At 44.1% G+C, this 17896-nt stretch overlaps 2 protein-coding genes across 2 annotated transcripts in view; both read right to left on the bottom strand.

Moving 5' to 3' along the window:
• LOC309550250 (uncharacterized protein) overlaps positions 1-17896 on the bottom strand; it is a gene marked incomplete at both ends in the record, with an annotated part of 974848 nt that overhangs the window by 796386 nt on the left and 160566 nt on the right. The window contains one exon of the mRNA XM_082250660.1: positions 103-858. Within this exon, the coding sequence (XP_082106786.1) occupies positions 103-858 (756 nt within the window). The remainder of the gene's footprint in view (positions 1-102; positions 859-17896) is intronic.
• LOC309550781 (gastrula zinc finger protein XlCGF66.1-like) overlaps positions 1-17896 on the bottom strand; it is a 353589-nt gene that overhangs the window by 275111 nt on the left and 60582 nt on the right. Inside the window, exon 4 of the mRNA XM_082251117.1 lies at positions 3172-3349. Within this exon, the coding sequence (XP_082107243.1) occupies positions 3240-3349 (110 nt within the window). The 3' untranslated portion in view covers positions 3172-3239. The remainder of the gene's footprint in view (positions 1-3171; positions 3350-17896) is intronic.

The following is a 17896-nucleotide window of genomic DNA, read 5'->3' as shown; positions in this document are numbered from 1 at the left end:
CACTCAAGGCACTAATACACCTCCAGGGTTGTGTGGGACCCCTGATGAACAGGAAGACAGGACTTCAGTGAGGAACATTTCCCTCACTCAGGACAGGAATACGGCTTCTCCCCCGTGTGAGATCTCTGATGCTTGGAAAGATTGGACTTCTCTGAAAAACATTTCCCGCACTCAGGACAGGAATACGGCTTCTCACCAGTGTGAGATCTCTGATGTCTGTAAAGAGTGTACTTCTTTGAAAAACATTTCCCGCACTCAGGACAGGAATACGGCTTCTCACCAGTATGTGATCTCTGATGTGTGGAAAGATGGGACTTCTGTGAAAAACATTTCCCGCACTCAGGACAGGAATACGGCTTCTCACCAGTGTGAGATCTCTGATGACTGTAAAGAGTGTACTTCTGTGAAAAACATTTCCCGCACTCAGGACAGGAATACGGCTTCTCTCCCGCGTGCGATCTCTGATGTGTGGAAAGATGTGACTTGCATGAAAAACATTTCCCGCACTCAGAACAATAATATGGCTTTTCCCCCGTGTGCAATCTCTGATGTGTGGAAACATATGACTTATGTGAAAAACATTTTCCACACTCAGGACAAGAATAAAGCTTCTCACCAGTGTGTGAGCTCTGATGATTGTGAAGACTAGACTTCTGTGTAAAACATTTCCCGCACTCAAGACAGGAATATGGCTTCTCCCCCGTGTGAAATCTCTGATGTCTGGAAAGATCGGACTTCTGTGCAAAACATTTCCCGCACTCAGGACAGGAATACGGCTTCTCACCAGTGTGAGATCTTTTATGCACATGAAGATTGGATTTAAAACTGAAACACTTCCCGCACTCAGCACAGGAGAACCTCTTATCTGTTGTAAGGACGGCACCGTCCCTCACAGTCTGAGGTTCCTCAGGAAAAGAGGAATACGATGGCCCGGCACCCTCCCTCACAGTCTGAGGTTTCTCAGGAAAAGAGGAATACGATGGTCCGGCACTGTCCCTCACAGTCTTGGGTTTCTCAGGAAAAGAGGAATACGATGGTCCCGCACTGTCCCTCACAGTCTGAGGTTCCTCAGGAAAAGAGGAATATGATGGTCCCGCACTGTCCCTCACAGTCTGAGATTCCTCAGGATAAGAGGAATATGATGGTCCATCTACACTGTGTGGTGCCGGATGGACATTTGAGGTAGCCGGGTTTTCTCCTGGACTATACTGTGTGATGTCCTCATCTTCTACTTTACAGTCTGGAGACAAAGTGAGACAATCCTCTGAGGTTTTCCTCATCTCCCATCCATCTACTAAAATAGAAATATAAAGATTATTACTAGACATGAGCAGATTGGTTCCCCTAAACCAGGACTCCACCCACATCAGACAGCTTTGTCTCTGAGGATCTTACAATTCCCCCCTCAAGGTAACTAGTAAATGGGTCCTCTGATCTCCTACCAGTTCATTTCTTTATTCATGGACCTTAGTCAGAGAGTGAGGAAACAATGAGAACTGTCTTTTATAGGAGTGACAGTGATGAGGGGATTATAGGACGAGTGTCCCCTCCCCCTCTATCACTCATTGCCATCTTCCCAACATAAAAAGTCCCGCACTTCCTTATTTAGTCCATGATTTAGTCATGAATAACAGCGGGGCTGAGCCCCACCAGAGGTCAGAGAGTGAGGATGGGGGAGAACAACCACGATGGAGATTGGACTGATCCTGAAGACCATATATATCTTTGGGGAAGTCCAATCAGGATGCAACGCATCAGATGGGAGTGGTTTGAGGACATCATCACGTTAGGCGGAGTGCCCTCAAGTTACACTGAGACTGATGCTTGGGGAATCTGCAGTGATTGTGTGTATTCAATACTGGATTGCTTTTTTAACCTTGTGAGTGCTTTTCTTATCCATGTAATAAATATAACAGTGAGCACTATGGAGTCTCTTTATCTCTAGTAGCAGGAGCTGGCTACCTAAAGAGGAGGCTCCGCCTACATGTACCTGAAGGTGTGTGATTTCATGCTGGGTGTGTCCTCTTTGTATGGAGCAATGGGGTCCATCTGAAGAGGTGAGAGTACACCTGGAATTGCAGAGTGGCGCACTGTCAGCTTATTCTCCGTGACAAGAGAAGGGTGGATTTGTGGCTCATTCATGTTTACTGAGGATTGTAAAACTGTTTGCGACTGTTCACCAGTGTGCGTGTCTTTTCATGTCTTTTCTTCAAGTTTTTGTGTGTTTGTGTGTAACAGTGTGTGCATTGTATAGATAGAATATACACGGCTCAATAAAAAAAAGAAAGGAACTCAGTGACTTGGGTGTGAGACTATACAGACATATCCCTCCACCCGGCACAGCCAGCAAATAACAGAGCAAGTAACCCCGGGAGGATTGTTCTGTCAGAGATCTTGCTAGACCTGGGCATGGGGCAGAAGACCCAGGGGTCTAGGCTGAGCAACGTCTATGGTGAACATCAACATTTTGCTACCAGCTGAACCCCAGAATCTTCATAAATCCAGTCTAGAGACATAAAATGTGTCTGCAGCACAGAGAAGGAAGATTATCCGAGAGAAATACAGGAATACAGGATGGGGAACACAGCTCAGGAAAGTGACCAGGGTATTACAGGCTAATATCACCCAGCCCCCCCCCCCCCTACTCTGGACCAATCAGTGAGCAGTATGGGTGGAGGAATGTATTTAGTGTTAATGACCCACCTGTGCTGATCTCTGTAGGAGTGTCCTCCTCTATAAATGTCCCCGTTATTCCATCCTCCTCCAAAGACTGCTGATCATCCCTCACATACGTCTCTTCTTCTTCTGCTTTAACCTCAAATTCTATATCGATTGGATCTCCACTCTAAACCAAGAAAATGAAAGAATATCATCTGTAAAATATAAGATTTATTATTGTGACATCACATAAAAATCCACACATTGTCTCCATGAGTCTGTGTTTTATAATCTCTGTCTCACCAACCTTGTAACAGTGAGGGATGGTGTGATCTTCCTGTGTGGAATCCCGGGAATACAGAGGACGGGGACATCTCTCTGGTGGGTTCCTGGTATTAGGTGGCTCCATCATATCCTTGTGTCCTTCTGAAAACTTCTCCATCACTCCATACTCCTCATCCTCCTCTTTATACTCTTCTTTAACATCAATATTATCCTCCCCGAGGTTTCCACTCTGAATATATAATAAAACATTTATTGTAACAAACATGCTGTGTATAAATCAGAACTACCAATAATTGTCACTCATCTACCTGATGATGGTGGGGGATGGTGTGACCTTCCTGTGTGGAATCCCGGGAATACAGAGGACGGGGACATCTCTCTGGTGGGTTCCCATTACTGGATCCATCTGTAGGAAACACACACACTGACTGAATACATTGTTTCTATGTGTTTATCAGATGATGGGGGATCTAGGTGGAGCCTCCGTACTGCTCTCTCCTTTACAATAAAGTCTCCTCTTACCCGGTGATGTGAGGGGCGGCTGATTCTCCATCATGACGTCCTTGTAGAGATCCTTGTGTCCTTCTAAATACTCCCACTCCTCCATGGAGAAATAGACAGTGACATCCTGACACCTTATAGGAACCTGACACACACAATGATACAGTCACCATCCAGACACATCCCTTGTCTGTTACTGGATAATGTCCCAGAATTCCCAGCACCGCTCACCTCTCCTCCATGATCTCTCTGGTGACTTCTAGAATCTTCTTTGTATTTCTCTATTCTATCAGGGAGGGAGGTGGAGGCAATGTGATGGTCATATGATCTCCAGACTTCACAGGAGGAAAACTCTAGATCTGAACACAAATAGTAAAATCAAATGATATTCCCAGAATCCTCCTCACCTCACTATTCAGGTTTCCATTTGATTAAAGCCCCACCTCAGACTGAGGTATAATTTACCCACACAGTAACCCCACACTAAGCAGAGTAAAAACTTGTTGCAGGCATTCTGACATCATTACATACAACGCAGGACTAACAGTCCCACTTTATGTGAGGATGCCAAGGGTCCGCCCACATCCTAAGAGCATGAGAAAAAAAAGCCAGATGGATGGACATTGGGGGGGAGGAGCTGTGAGGTCAGTGTGATGTCATAGGACACATAGACTCTGAATAGAGGGACATTTGGATGGGGGGATTGGAGGGGCTCTCTATTTGAGGCTCCCATGCAAACCAAATCATTGTTCATGGGTGCCTCCCACTTTTCCTAAAATGAAGAGTGAACTTTGACCTTTACCATACAGAAATCTGTCAGGGATCTGTGAAAGTAATCTCTCATGTGAGCAGGTGACGTGTGGAGGAACGGAGTGTAAATAGCAGACAATTTTCTCCAGAGCTCCTAATGGTGGGGATGGATTTTGCTGCATGCTGGTGCCAACTTCCCACCACCCCAGGGTCACTGCAGGTGTGGAGAAAAGCTGTGTAAGAGGATATGGAGGAGAGATGAGGAGGAGATCCAGGAATCAGGATAAAGGTCAGGACAAGCAACAGACGAGCGCATCCAAGAGATGAAGCCGGGGTCACTACATAGAAAATCAATCCAAGGAAACAACAGGCAGGACGAAGAATAGCAAGAAGGAGCTCAGAGACAAATGAGAATATTGCTCAGCCAATGGGAGATTATCTCAGCATGACTTACATAATGAAGGAGATAAGGGGGAGGGGAGGTGACCATAGATACATGGAAATTCAGCTGGTTTAGCAGGGATCGCTCACATTTCCATCCATGTGTGGTCAGCTTTGGAAGCAAGATATATTAATCATCAACTGATCCCCTTGAAGGGGTTAATCTACTTATTACCTCCTCTGCCGCCAGATCCTGCAGTGTCTCCCTCTACGTTCTATGGAATGTCCTCTGTACCTGACACCACTTCCTGTCTGTATTCCATAGAGACTTCCTGTCTGTATTCCATAGAAACTTCCAGTCTGGGTAGAGGTGAGATCACCACCTTGTGGAGCTCAGAGGAACTGCAGCCCTGAGAAATGTCTGGTAGTGTGAACACGGCCTTGTGCTGTGTGTGTATGTACTGTATATCCTTCCCCTTTCTCTCCTCCCTGAGTGTGTATGAAGAGGTGGAGCTCCTGCTGGAACAGCGGTCAGAGGAGGAAGCCGAGTCTAGGAGGGAGACTGACAGAAAGCGCAGCAGACTTGCAGGAGTGAGCGATGAGGATCCAGTTCCTTTGCCATCGGAGGTGAGGAGAGTGTGAAGGATGTTTGTGACTCTGGTAGATGAAAAGCTGGGAGTCATATTGCTCTGGTGAGTGGGGAAGCACTACTAAGGGGGCGCCCTCACCATCACGTGTGTAAGAGGTGGAAGAAGGCGTGGCTACACTACAGCTGGCACAGTTTGGAGCACGGAGAACTTTCACACCTTATCAACTTTTCATTAATTTGTGGAGTTTTATTGAGCAAAATAAAATAATTGAAGTGGATGCAAAGAGGAAGCAGTGGACTTGCGAGAACACTATATTGAGTACACAATATTGCATGATTACATGAATTTGCACAGATTTTTACTTTATAGAAAATATTATAAGATTAATGAAGTAGGTGCAAAGTGGAAGCAGTAGATCTTCAGGGAACAGTATCTTGAGCACAAACACTTTATGTTGTATATGAATTTGCACATGGGTCAGTTTACTTAATTTGTTGATAAACACCATAAGATGAATGAAGTAGGTGTAAATCTAGACCTAAGGAACACAAGGGAGGTGGAGTGGGAATCCTCCTATCCTCACAGAGCACCTTCCAGGTTCTTCCCTCTCCTCCCTCTCATCATTTGAAGCTGGACTGGTATTAACTTTCCTTGATGACTTCTCTGCCTGGCTGCCCTACTTTCTCTTCTGAAATCCCCACAATCATTCTCAGCGACTTCATCATCCCTGTTACTACGAACACTTCTGCTACTTCCAAACTTCTCAGTCTAACCTCCTCATTTGGCCTGAAGCAATGGATACACAATGGATAGAGGCTTCTACTCACTCTGGTGGCAACACCCTCAGCCTTGTATTCTCCCACCTATGTACTCCATGCATCCTCTCCAACAATCTTCTCCCTCTCTCTATACACCACTAGGGATGGGCGAGCGGTTTGGGCCGAGGATAACTTCACCGATCACCCGAATTTTCTGTGCGCTCAGTGTTTTCATTTTTTTTACTATTTACATCCCGCCGAGCGCACAGTCAATAGGTTGTTAGGAAGCGAAACCGGGAAGCCGGCCACTGCGTCCTTAACAAGGAATGAGTCATGAGCTGTCAGTGGGCTTCCCAGATGACAGCAGAATGTAGAAAAAAAAATTGCCGGCAAGAAGAAAATCGGGGAAAAAACGGCGTGTGGTCCCCCAAAATCCATACCAGGCCCTTTGGGTCTGGCATGAATTTTAAGGGGAACTCCATGCCAAAATTTAAAAAACAAATGGCATGAGGTCCCCCCAAAATCTATACCTCACCCGTATCCAAGCATGAAGCCTGGCAGGCCAGGAAAGGGGGGACGAGCGAGTGACCCCTGAATCATACCAGGCCACATGCCCTCAACATGGGGGATGTGCCCCAAAGCACCTTGTTCCTATGTTGATGGGGACAAGGGCCTCTTCCCCAAAACCTTGGCCTGTGGTTGCGGGGGCCTGCATGCAGGGGGCTTATCAGAATCATGAAGCCCCCTTTAACAAGAGGGCCCCCAGATCCCGTCCCCCTGTGTGAATGAGTTTGGGGTACATTGTGAGAATAAATGAGGCTATGAGCCCATTTTTCACAATTCCTTCTATAGAAAAATAAAAAAAAACAATGTCCTCCAATGTAGATCCGTCGTCAGTCATGACACCCACTGCACCTCTGGACCCCAAAAAGAAAACACTCTACCCTCAAGGAATGACAGCCTAACAGTTCTTAAAAAGGTAAGGAGCAGGGCCACCTGGTGACATCATCTGGTAGGCCCGCCCCCCTTGTGATGTAACTGACTGGTGCATGCTAGATTGGTGGTATCATAAGGGGCAGGGCCACCAGGTGACATCACCAGGTGGCTCTGCTCATTAACTATTTAAAAACTATCACCCAGCGGAGCAGGCATTCGACAGTCAGCCTTCCTCATGGGCAGAGGTTTTTTTTTTTCTTTTTTTGGGTCGACGGTGCAGCGATCGTTGTGATTGACGATGGATCTACATCAGGGGACATTGTTTTTTTTTTTAAAGGAACGATCAAAAACTGGCTCATGTCTATTTTTAACACTTTTTTTGGTAAATGGGGGCCAGGATCTGGGGGACTCCTTTTTCAAGGGGGCTTCCAGATTCCAATTAGCCCCCTGAAGACCCCCTAACCCAAAGCACCCCCCCATGTTGAGCGCATGTGGCCTGGTGTTGTTTGGGGGGGCACTCGCTTGTCCTCACCCCTGTCCTGGCCTGTCAGGCTATGTGCTTGGATAGGGGCCGGTATGGATTTTGGGGGAGAAGATACGCCATTTAAAAAAAAAATGGTGTGGGGTTTCCCCTCAAAATCTATACCAGACCCCTATCCAAGCATGCAACCTTTTTGGGCCTGGTATGGATGGGGTCTGGTATAGACAGTAGGGACACCACGTCATTTTTTTCCCCATTTTTTATTTTCTTTGCCAACAATTATTTTTTTTTACATTCAGCTGTCTGCTGGGAAGCCTGCTGACAGCTGATGACTCATTCGTTGGTAAGGATGCCGTGGCCGGTTTCCCGGCCTCACTTCTTAACAACCTATTGACTCAGCGGGATGTAAATAGTAAAATAAATAGAAGAAACGCAGAGCACACAGAAAATTCGGGTGTTTGGCGAACACCTGAAGGGGCCATTTCGGGTTGAAGTTTAGAGATGTATAGAACTGTTCGCCGGCGAACAGTTCCCGGCGAACTTAGCATGTTCGCGTTCGCCGCTGCCGGCGAACATATGCGATGTTCGGTCCGCCCCCCATAAGACATCATTGAGGCAAACTTTGACCCTGAACTTTACAGTCAGCAGACACATTTCCAGCCAATCAGCGTACCTCCCTCCCACACCCTCCCACCTCCTATAAATAAGCAAGGGCAGCATCCATCTTAGATCATTCTGAAGCAGTGTGTGTAGTGAGAGTAGGGAGAGCTGCTGCTGCTGCTGCTGCTGTTAAGCTAGGGACAGTTAGTCAGTGTTCCTGGTCTTGCAGTGTTCTTGGTCCACTACTGCTGTAATATCAGCACCCCAAAAAGCCCTTCTAAGGGCTGGTATTTGTGTTTTTTTTTTTTTATATATATATATATATATATATATATATATATATATATATACCTAGCGTCCCCAAAAGCCCTTTTAAGGGCTGGTAATTGAGTTGTTTCTTCATATATATATATATATCTATATCTATCTAGTGTCCCCAAAAGCCCTTTTAAGGGCTGGTAATTGAGGATTTTTTAATTTATATATATACATATATATATATATATAGTGTCCCCAAAAGCCCTTTTAAGGGCTGGTAAGGTAATAGATTTTTTTCTTTATATATATATCTATATATATCTATTGTACACTGCAGTTGCCTGCCCGCTGTGTGTGAGAGGCCACAGACCTACCACAGACTGTACTGTGTGCACACCACACTCATTTCGGGTGGCACAGGCACAGTACCTGGCATTTTAAAAAATATTTTTTTTTCCTCTGTCATAATTGCAGTGAGTGCTGTGTCAGGTCCACAGAGTGCACTGTACCCACTGCAGTGCACTGCCCACCACTGATATATATACGTTGGCACAGCATCTTGTTGCAATAAATTGAAAAAAAAAATATTTTTTATTATTGCAGTTGCCTGGGCTGCCAGTGACTGTCAGGTCCACAGAGTGTACTGTGCCCACTGCAGTGCCACTGTGTGCCCACCCACCACTGATATATAAGGTGGCACAGCAGCTTGCAAAGTAAAAAAAATATATATATTTTTTTAAATTGCAGTTGCCTGGGTGCCAGTGACTGCTGTCAGGTCCACAGAGAGTGTACTGTGCCACTGCCCACCCACCACTGATATATAAGGTGGCACAGCAGCTTGCAAAGTAAAAAAAAATATATATTTTTTTAAATTGCAGTTGCCTGGGTGCCAGTGACTGCTGCCAGGTCCACAGAGAGTGTACTGTGCCACTGCCCACCCACCACTGATATATATGCCTGCAAGAGAAAAAGCCAGCCGCAGAGAAGCCGTATTCCTGAAAATATAAGAAAAATGCTTTTTTTTAGGGGTTCTGGACATGCTACAGAGCTGAAACTTGACAGGTACACTTTTTAGACCCCCCAGACACTAAATACAAAAAATGACATGCCTGCCTAAAAAAATGCCCGATAAATGCCTGCAAGAGAAAAAGACAGCCGCAGAGAAGCCGTATTCCTGAAAATATAAGAAAAATGCTGTTTTTTAGGGGTTCTGGACATGCTACAGAGCTGAAACTTGACAGGTACACTTTTTAGACCCCCCAGACACTAAATACAAAAAATGACATGCCTGCCTAAAAAAATGCCCGATAAATGCCTGCAAGAGAAAAAGACAGCCGCAGAGAAGCCGTATTCCTGAAAATATAAGAAAAATGCTGTTTTTTAGGGGTTCTGGACATGCTACAGAGCTGAAACTTGACAGGTACACTTTTTAGACCCCCCAGACACTAAATACAAAAAATGACATGCCTGCCTAAAAAAATGCCCGATAAATGCCTGCAAGAGAAAAAGACAGCCGCAGAGAAGCCGTATTCCTGAAAATATAAGAAAAATGCTGTTTTTTAGGGGTTCTGGACATGCTACAGAGCTGAAACTTGACAGGTACACTTTTTAGACCCCCCAGACACTAAATACAAAAAATGACATGCCTGCCTAAAAAAATGCCCGATAAATGCCTGCAAGAGAAAAAGACAGCCGCAGAGAAGCCGTATTCCTGAAAATATAAAAAAATGCTGTTTTTTAGGGGTTCTGGACATGCTACAGAGCTGAAACTTGACAGGTACACTTTTTAGACCCCCCAGACACTAAATACAAAAAATGACATGCCTGCCTAAAAAAATGCCCGATAAATGCCTGCAAGAGAAAAAGACAGCCGCAGAGAAGCCATATTCCTGAAAATATAAGAAAAATGCTGTTTTTTAGGGGTTCTGGACATGCTACAGAGCTGAAACTTGACAGGTACACTTTTTAGACCCCCCAGACACTAAATACAAAAAATGACATGCCTGCCTAAACAAATGCCCGATAAATGCCTGCAAGAGAAAAAGACAGCCGCAGAGAAGCCGTATTCCTGAAAATATAAGAAAAATGCTGTTTTTTAGGGGTTCTGGACATGCTACAGAGCTGAAACTTGACAGGTACACTTTTTAGACCCCCCAGACACTAAATACAAAAAATGACATGCCTGCCTAAAAAAATGCCCGCTAAATGCCTGCAAGAGAAAAAGCCAGCCGCAGAGAAGCCATATTCCTGAAAATATAAGAAAAATGCTGTTTTTTAGGGGTTCTGGACATGCTACAGAGCTGAAACTTCACAGGTACACTTTTTAGACCCCCCAGATGCTAAATCCAAAGAAATTTTTTATTTTTATTTTTTTTTTAATTTTTCCAATAATTGGCTCTCTATCAAAAAATTATAATTTTTAAGAACTTTTTTTTGCGTGATCCCTCTCCGGCATGCCACAGTCCAGGTGTTAGTCCCCTTGAAACAACTTTTCCATCACTATTGTGGCCAGAAAGAGTCCCTGTGTGTTTTAAAATTCGCCTGCCTATTGAAGTCTATGGCGGTTCGCCCGGTTCGCCGGTTCGCGAACATTTGCCGATGTTCGCGTTCGCCGTTCGCGAACGGCGAATTTTAGGTTCGCGACATCACTACCTATGACATGATGGGGTCCTGTTTCCTTCTTTTTCTGTATATATTACTAGGATGTGGCATGAAAGGTTGTCAATATACATTTTTTCCCCTAACACATCTTTTCAAAGCAATGCATGCATATATGCATGCATATATGCATGCATTTCAGCACACCACAATACAAAGATGTGTATTATCTGTCCATTTGGTGCAGTGCATTGAAATAAATGGGTCAGGTGTATAGGGTCTCTTAATGCTTGTTAACACAACACATAGTCTGAAAGGACTCAAAGGGTGAACACATAATGATGATTTTCAAATGTACACAGTGTAGAAAAAAACCCTCATACAGGACTTCATGCACATTGCTGGATACATACCTCCTCCTGTGCTTTCACAAGTTGGACATCTTCTGAAAGCATTGGGGCTCTGGGACAAAAGCTTCCACAAAAAACAAGGTGAACACCAAGGCCTTGTCTTTTGCGCCTAGAGCACTAGTTAGTTATTTTAGACAATAACAATCCCACAGCTGATTTTAGTTTGCAAAAAAGTAGTTATAATTAGTATTGCTCCTGTTTAGGACATGCATCTGGCCAGATTTAAGATGTGCACCTGCTCATAGTCACCTGTCTCCTCTCCATGCCACTGAGAGCCTGAGCCAGCCCCTCCCGCTTCCTCCACAGTCCAGCATTCCAGTGAGCGCTAAAGGGGCAAAGCAGAGAGACGATGACTGACACTCTGCGGAGAGCGGTGTTACGGTCTCGAGTCAGGCTCGGAGGTCAGTAGCTATAGCAGTGGAGTAGCAACCACCGACAAGTGGAACAGGTATACAAGCAGGTCACCCTGGATGATGATACGGGTTCACCTGAGGTGCAGGGTCTAAGTACTTACCAGTATTAACCAGAGCTTTTGATGGTGAAGATGGGTTTCACGGCATATTAGTACCAGGTCATGGTCCTCAGGATCGCCCCTCCAGGAGGTGAGCAAGAAGGAGTCCAGTAGCAGATGTAGAAGGTAGGCATCAAGCAGAAGCGCAGTCAGGAAACAAGCCAAAATGTCAGTAATGAATGGTTGCAGGTTAGCATTTAGCAGAAGCGTAGTCGATGAACAAGCCAAAGCTCAGTAACGAATGGTAGCAAAGATACAGATGGCAGCAGGAGAGAAAAAAGCAAGATATTGGCTGTAGGGAACACAATAAACTTGCAAACAGGAAGAACAGATACATGGCCTAAATCAGAAATGTCATGGGAGGAGCAAAGAGTTCAACGTTCAAGACAAACAAGATTCAAGGCAGGATCATTCAAGGACCTTTCTAGGGAACTGGCCAGTGAACTGTCCAGCATTCCAGGTGGCTCAGCAAGCAGAGTCATTATCAGACACAGCAGAGATCTTGGTTTAAGTCCATACCCTGACAAGCGGAGGGGAGAACTGAGTGATCAGAGGAGTTTGATCACTCAGTTCTTGGGGTAGAGCAGGCAGGGGACAGCTGCAGCGGGGATAGGTGCTGCTTCCATCTAGGTGAGTATGATTTTTTTTATATTCCCATACTTCTCTTTTAATGCACTGCAACAGATCGCTTTACAATGGATAGGCCCTGAATGGTTTTATATTGAATGCAGGAATGATGGCAGCAATGCTGAGTGGGAAAGTGTTGGAAGGGCATGCACAAAATGAGGAACGCATGTGCTTCAGATGAGACATTGGAATTACCGGCAAAGCAAGGTGAGAAGCAGTAAGCATGGAAAAAAGCTGCAACAATGTGGAGAATTACGCATAACCTCTGTCAACTCATTAATGCAAAGTTGTGCATTATGAGCACACATTTTACGAGCATGAGTGTATACTATCCAGCTCTGTAAGCCTCTGTACTGATAACAAGTAGGTCCGACTCCAAAATCAGATCCAGAGCAAAAAAAAACCTTCATCCCAAGAGGACGATAATAAGCTTTTCCAACTGTCGCAAGTGCTCAATATTGCACACAGAGAGCATTGTCCTTGGTGAGACATCTGCCCATCTTAATAATGTGTAAGGCAACCCTTATCACACTTTGCATATTGTCACTGCTATTTGCACTGCCTTATTAAGTAAGCCCATGTCTGCCTTTTAAATAATGTAATTATTATGTCCGCTATAATAAAAGGTAAGAAAAAAAAATCCTATTTATTTTCACGCAAGTTGCAGAGAGAAGTCTGCCTGAGCTTGGGGGGTGATCTGTCACTGCCAGGGACATTTAGCATTTTGCAAAATTACCAAACATTTTTTTTCTAGTGAAAAATGGGGAAAACAAATGGGATTCATCATTCCAGCACTCCCCATTTTTCAACGACAAATCACGATGGTCAGGCTCATGTATATTTAAATGAGCCAGGTACTTGTAATGAAAGCATCTTTGGTGTTAAGACAAATGACGCACAAGCAAAATAAATATGTTTTGCGGGAGATTGGCTTAATCAAATGTCATTATCCATACACACGCCAATGAAAGTTCAACAGAAAGTTGCAGCGTATTTCTTTTATTAGTGTCATTCTCATGCTGACTAAGAATTTCCAGCTGCACAGTTACTGCTCTCGTCATTTTAAGGGAAGCTGTAAATTTCAAGGGAACACAAAATTTTCAGTTTTTATTTCAATGTTTACCTTTAAGTAAAATTTACTGTTACATTATTATGTTTGCTGTACCATATTCCTGTTATTATATTTTATAACTAGGGATCTCGTCTGTAGTGGCTATGTGCATTTCATTGCAAATTCTTTAATTTCAATGGCTACTGGGATTAAATCTCAGCCATATATAGAAAGCAAATTGCTTTGAGTCAGCCAATGGCATCACCATTGTGTAAGGTAAAAGCAGAATCTGTTCATTTAATTAGCAAATATGGCTGCCATCATATACATATATAATTGCATAGCTTGTGTGGAAGCAAGGTCATAAAACTGGGCTTTTAGTATTGCTATCCTTTAAAGTGGAACTAAACTGTATCTGAAGTGAAAATGCTATTTAATTCCTTTTTAATATTCATGGTATAGGTACTCATCCATCCATGTCTCCATGCTTTATTTTGTTGAGAAACTACTTAAAAACAGCCCTCTACCATTTCTAGCTGTGACCATCTTGAGTAAAGGCGAGATGATACATGCAGCATTTACTTCCTGGAATCTATCTGCCCTTAGCTCAGGCATGCATGCAGGAGGATGTGTTTAGCTGGGAAAGCCCTCCTCCCTTCCTTCAGATGAAAGAAAGGAAAGCCAGTTACGACTCCTTGGATGTATGCCATCAATTTGGCAGAGGCAAAAGCAACTGAAGAAGTGTAAAAAAAGTTTAAAACAAGTTATTTTAGTATACCCTGTATACTTTTCTATCTATTTACTAATACTAGCAGCATAGGGATTTTAAAAAGTCAATGTTGATTGAGTGAGTTTAGTTCCATTTTAAATAACCACCCCCCTTCCCACCAAGTATCTCCCTCCAAATGCTACATTTACATATTTAAACTTCTTGTACTGGTTTAGAGCAGTACAGTATCTTCATGAGAGGCTAGTAATAAAGCTAGATTTTATCCCTGTCCCCAGCCTGTGATTGGGCAGTAAAGAAGCAGCTCACCCCTGTGCTCACACTGCTCTCTCCACATATTAGCATGTCTTTGTAAGCACATGGAGCACAGCCAAGTGGCCCCTAATATGGCCTAGTGGTCAGTCCTACTGCCTTGTAGCTATGGGGTTCCTGGTTCCCATTCCAGTTGAGAAGCTGTCTGCATGGAGTTTGCATTTTCTCCTTGGGTTTGATCCTGTACCTGAAAGACATACTTGTGGGGAGGTGCAACGTGGTGTAGCGACAGTCAACACTCAGAGTCCAGTTGCCAGAAACAGAATTGTATTGAAACTGAAGTTCAGTGATTCACAACAAGCCCGGTGTGGAGACAACCTGACCAGGTACACTCATAAGATGTACAGTGATGAGTAGAAGCAGTAGGTCTCAGGTGTGCTCACAGCATTTGTCTTGAGGAGTCAAATACAGTCTGACCGTTCCATACCCAAATGGGGCGGTTTCCAGGAAGGATGATGTGTTCTTGCACTTTCCCTACTCATCTGGAACCTCATCCTGATACTAAGCCCCTACATGTTCTGACCTATCGGACCTATCTCTACTCTAGCCACACGCAAAATGCATACCACACCCAGGAGCTAAGGTCTTAAATAGACTCTGCCTAACCCAAGATGGCCACCAAAGTCACATGGGATGCCAGCATCCAATCGCATGCTGCCTCCCTGTGATGGAGGAGATCATAGAGGAATGAGGTTCCTCTCAACTTCCTCATCCATCTGCATTACCGTTACAGATGAGCGCCACTTGCAGTGGAGAAAATAGACTGCACTTACCAATATACTGATTACTTGGCTCTCACATGTGAGATAAGGATAATAGATCTTAAGATCTTAAGTCCCTTAACCACTTAAGCCCCGGAAGATTTTACCCCCATTCCGACCAGGGGGTATTTTGAGATTCGGCACTGCGTGACTTTAACGGAGAATTGCGCGGTCGTGCGACGCTGTACCTAAACGAATTTGGCGTCCTTTTTTTCCCACAAACAGAGCTTTCTTTTGGCGGTATTTGATCACCTGTGCGATTTTTTGATCACGCGCTATAAACAAAAAAAGAGCGTCCATTTTGCAAAAATAGCAATATTTTTCCCTTTTTTTTATATGAAATTCCCCCCCAAAAAAATGTAAAAATCAAAATTTTTTAAAATTTTCAGCCAATTTGTTTTATGCTACCTATGTTTGGTAAAAAAAATCGCAAAAAGCGTATTTTGATTGGTTTGCGCAAAAGTTATTGCGTTTACTAACTAAGGGAAAGATTTTTGTCATTTTTGTTGTTTTTTTTTTTAACGCGTAATGGCGGCGATCTGCAATTTTTTTTGCGGTACTGCGACATTGCGGCGGACAGATCGGACCCTTGACTGACATTTTTGACACTTTTGGGGTTACCAGTGACATTTCTACAGTAATCAGTGCTATACATATGCACTGTTACTGTAAAAATACACTGGTAGTGAAGGGGTTAACTTTATTTGAGAGGGAGGGGCTGTGTGTGTCCCTAGGGGCGTGATTCTAACTGTGATTGGCTGGGGCTTCAGCTGTATGCAGAGTGATCAACGGATCTACATAGTAGATCCAGATGATCAGCTCTCATACAGCGAGGAGAATGACAGGCAGTTTGTTTACACAAGCTGCCTGACTTTCTCCCTCTCCCCCGCCGATCGCAGAGTGGCCGGCGGACATCGGGTCCGCCGGTCACACGCGCGGGGGGGTCCGTGACCACTCGGGAGCGGGAGCGCGCCTCCGGGGGCGCGCGCTCGCTCCCTAGACCCTCACAAGCTAGTGACATAGACCTACGTCACTTTGCCTGTGAGGGGCTGACCGCCGACGTAGATAGTCGTGCGGCGGTCGGCAAGTGGTTAATGGCATAGACTGATGTAAATGTAAAAAATGTAAAGTGCCAAGTAAATTGTCTGTGCTTAATAAATAATATATGCCCTCTCTCTCTCTCTTTGAGTGTTGTCTTATTGGCGATTAAAAGTGTCTGATAATAATGTATCAGGGCCTCCTGATAATGTCCAAGCTGTGATTAAACACGTACGCATTGAGGCATGTCTGTTTTCGTTCTACAAGCCATTGATTAGAGCATGCCAGCTCTTTCAGCAGAGCGGCGGTTGTTTATTTACACAAACTGGCAGATAATTCCTGGGTGCCCGGGTCGGCACTGGAAAGTGTGAGTGTATCTTATGAATCTTTTAGATTGTAAGCTCCAATGAGCAGGGCCCTCTGATTCTTCTGTAATGAATTGTTTTGCAACTGTACTGTCTGTCCTCACACTGTAAAGAGCTGCACAAACTGTTGGTGCTATATAGATCCTGTATAATATTAATAATAATAACTCTAATGTATCTTTTATGGATTTTAACCATAAAAAAATGTTATGTGTGGTGAGATCCCTTTCTGTTTGATCCTTCCTCACATGAGAGCTGTTCCAAGGTTTTGTGTCAAAGAGGTTGAAAGCAGAGGAGAGCTGCCAAGCACAGCGGAGCTGTAAAAAAGCATTGCAGACCCACTCTGGCATATGCTAAAGAGGGTCATCTCCATTTGGTGAGTTTGGGGTCAGGCCAGAATATTTGCACAGAGTGAAGTGTTGGCCTTGGTTTGAGAGTAACTTGGTTTGGGAGCGCTTTGCAAGACAAGCAAAATTTTCAAATAAATTTTGACTTGATATACAAGCGATGTCTTGATATACAAGTAGCCTCAAGTCACAGCTGAGTATAAAAGAGAAGAGAGGCGCCTCTAAGTGTAGCAATATGGTTACATTTATAGAAGGTACAACATTTAGCAACTCACATGGTTGATGATTGGAACAGGCACATTTAAGGATGCAGGCATCAGGGGTAAAGCTGTCCACATAGGACCATCCTTCGCACCATCATCTACATCATCCCTTCCATGCTGCCCCTTGCTTTCAGATCGCTTTACTGCAGGGTGGTCTTCCCGGTCAGGATTACAGACTAGCAGCCGGCGGTGCAGAAGATGGTCTATGTGGACAGCTTTACCCCGGATGCCTGCATACTTAGATGTGCCTATTTTATTCATCAACCATGTGAGTTGCTAAATGTTGTACCTTCATTAAATGGAACCATATTGCTACACTTAGAGGCGCCTCTCTTCTCTTTTATACTCTGTAGCTCCTGCTGGATTTTGCTTCTAATCCCCTTGTGGAAGCGGCTATTTGTGGATGGATATTTTATGGTTACACTATCTATCGCAATGCTATAATCTTTTTATATGGACTATAAACTGAAGGACTTATGAATAAATGGTTGTGGAACAAATCATCTGAGTTTCCATTATTTCTTATGGGGAAATTCGCTTTGATATAAGAGTGCTTTGGATTACAAGCATGTTTCCGGAACGAATTATGCTCACAATCCAAGGTTTTACTGTAATTAGAAAAGCATAATTTGAGCACTTTTTTGAGCGCTGGCACTTTACAAAAGAGGATTTTGTTTGACATCATCTT

This window comes from Pelophylax lessonae (assembly GCF_965119305.1).
Source record: "Pelophylax lessonae genome assembly, chromosome: 3".
Lineage (NCBI taxonomy): Eukaryota > Metazoa > Chordata > Amphibia > Anura > Ranidae > Pelophylax > Pelophylax lessonae.
The sequence above is the reverse complement of the archived record's forward strand: the minus strand, read 5'-3'. Positions and strand labels throughout refer to the sequence as shown.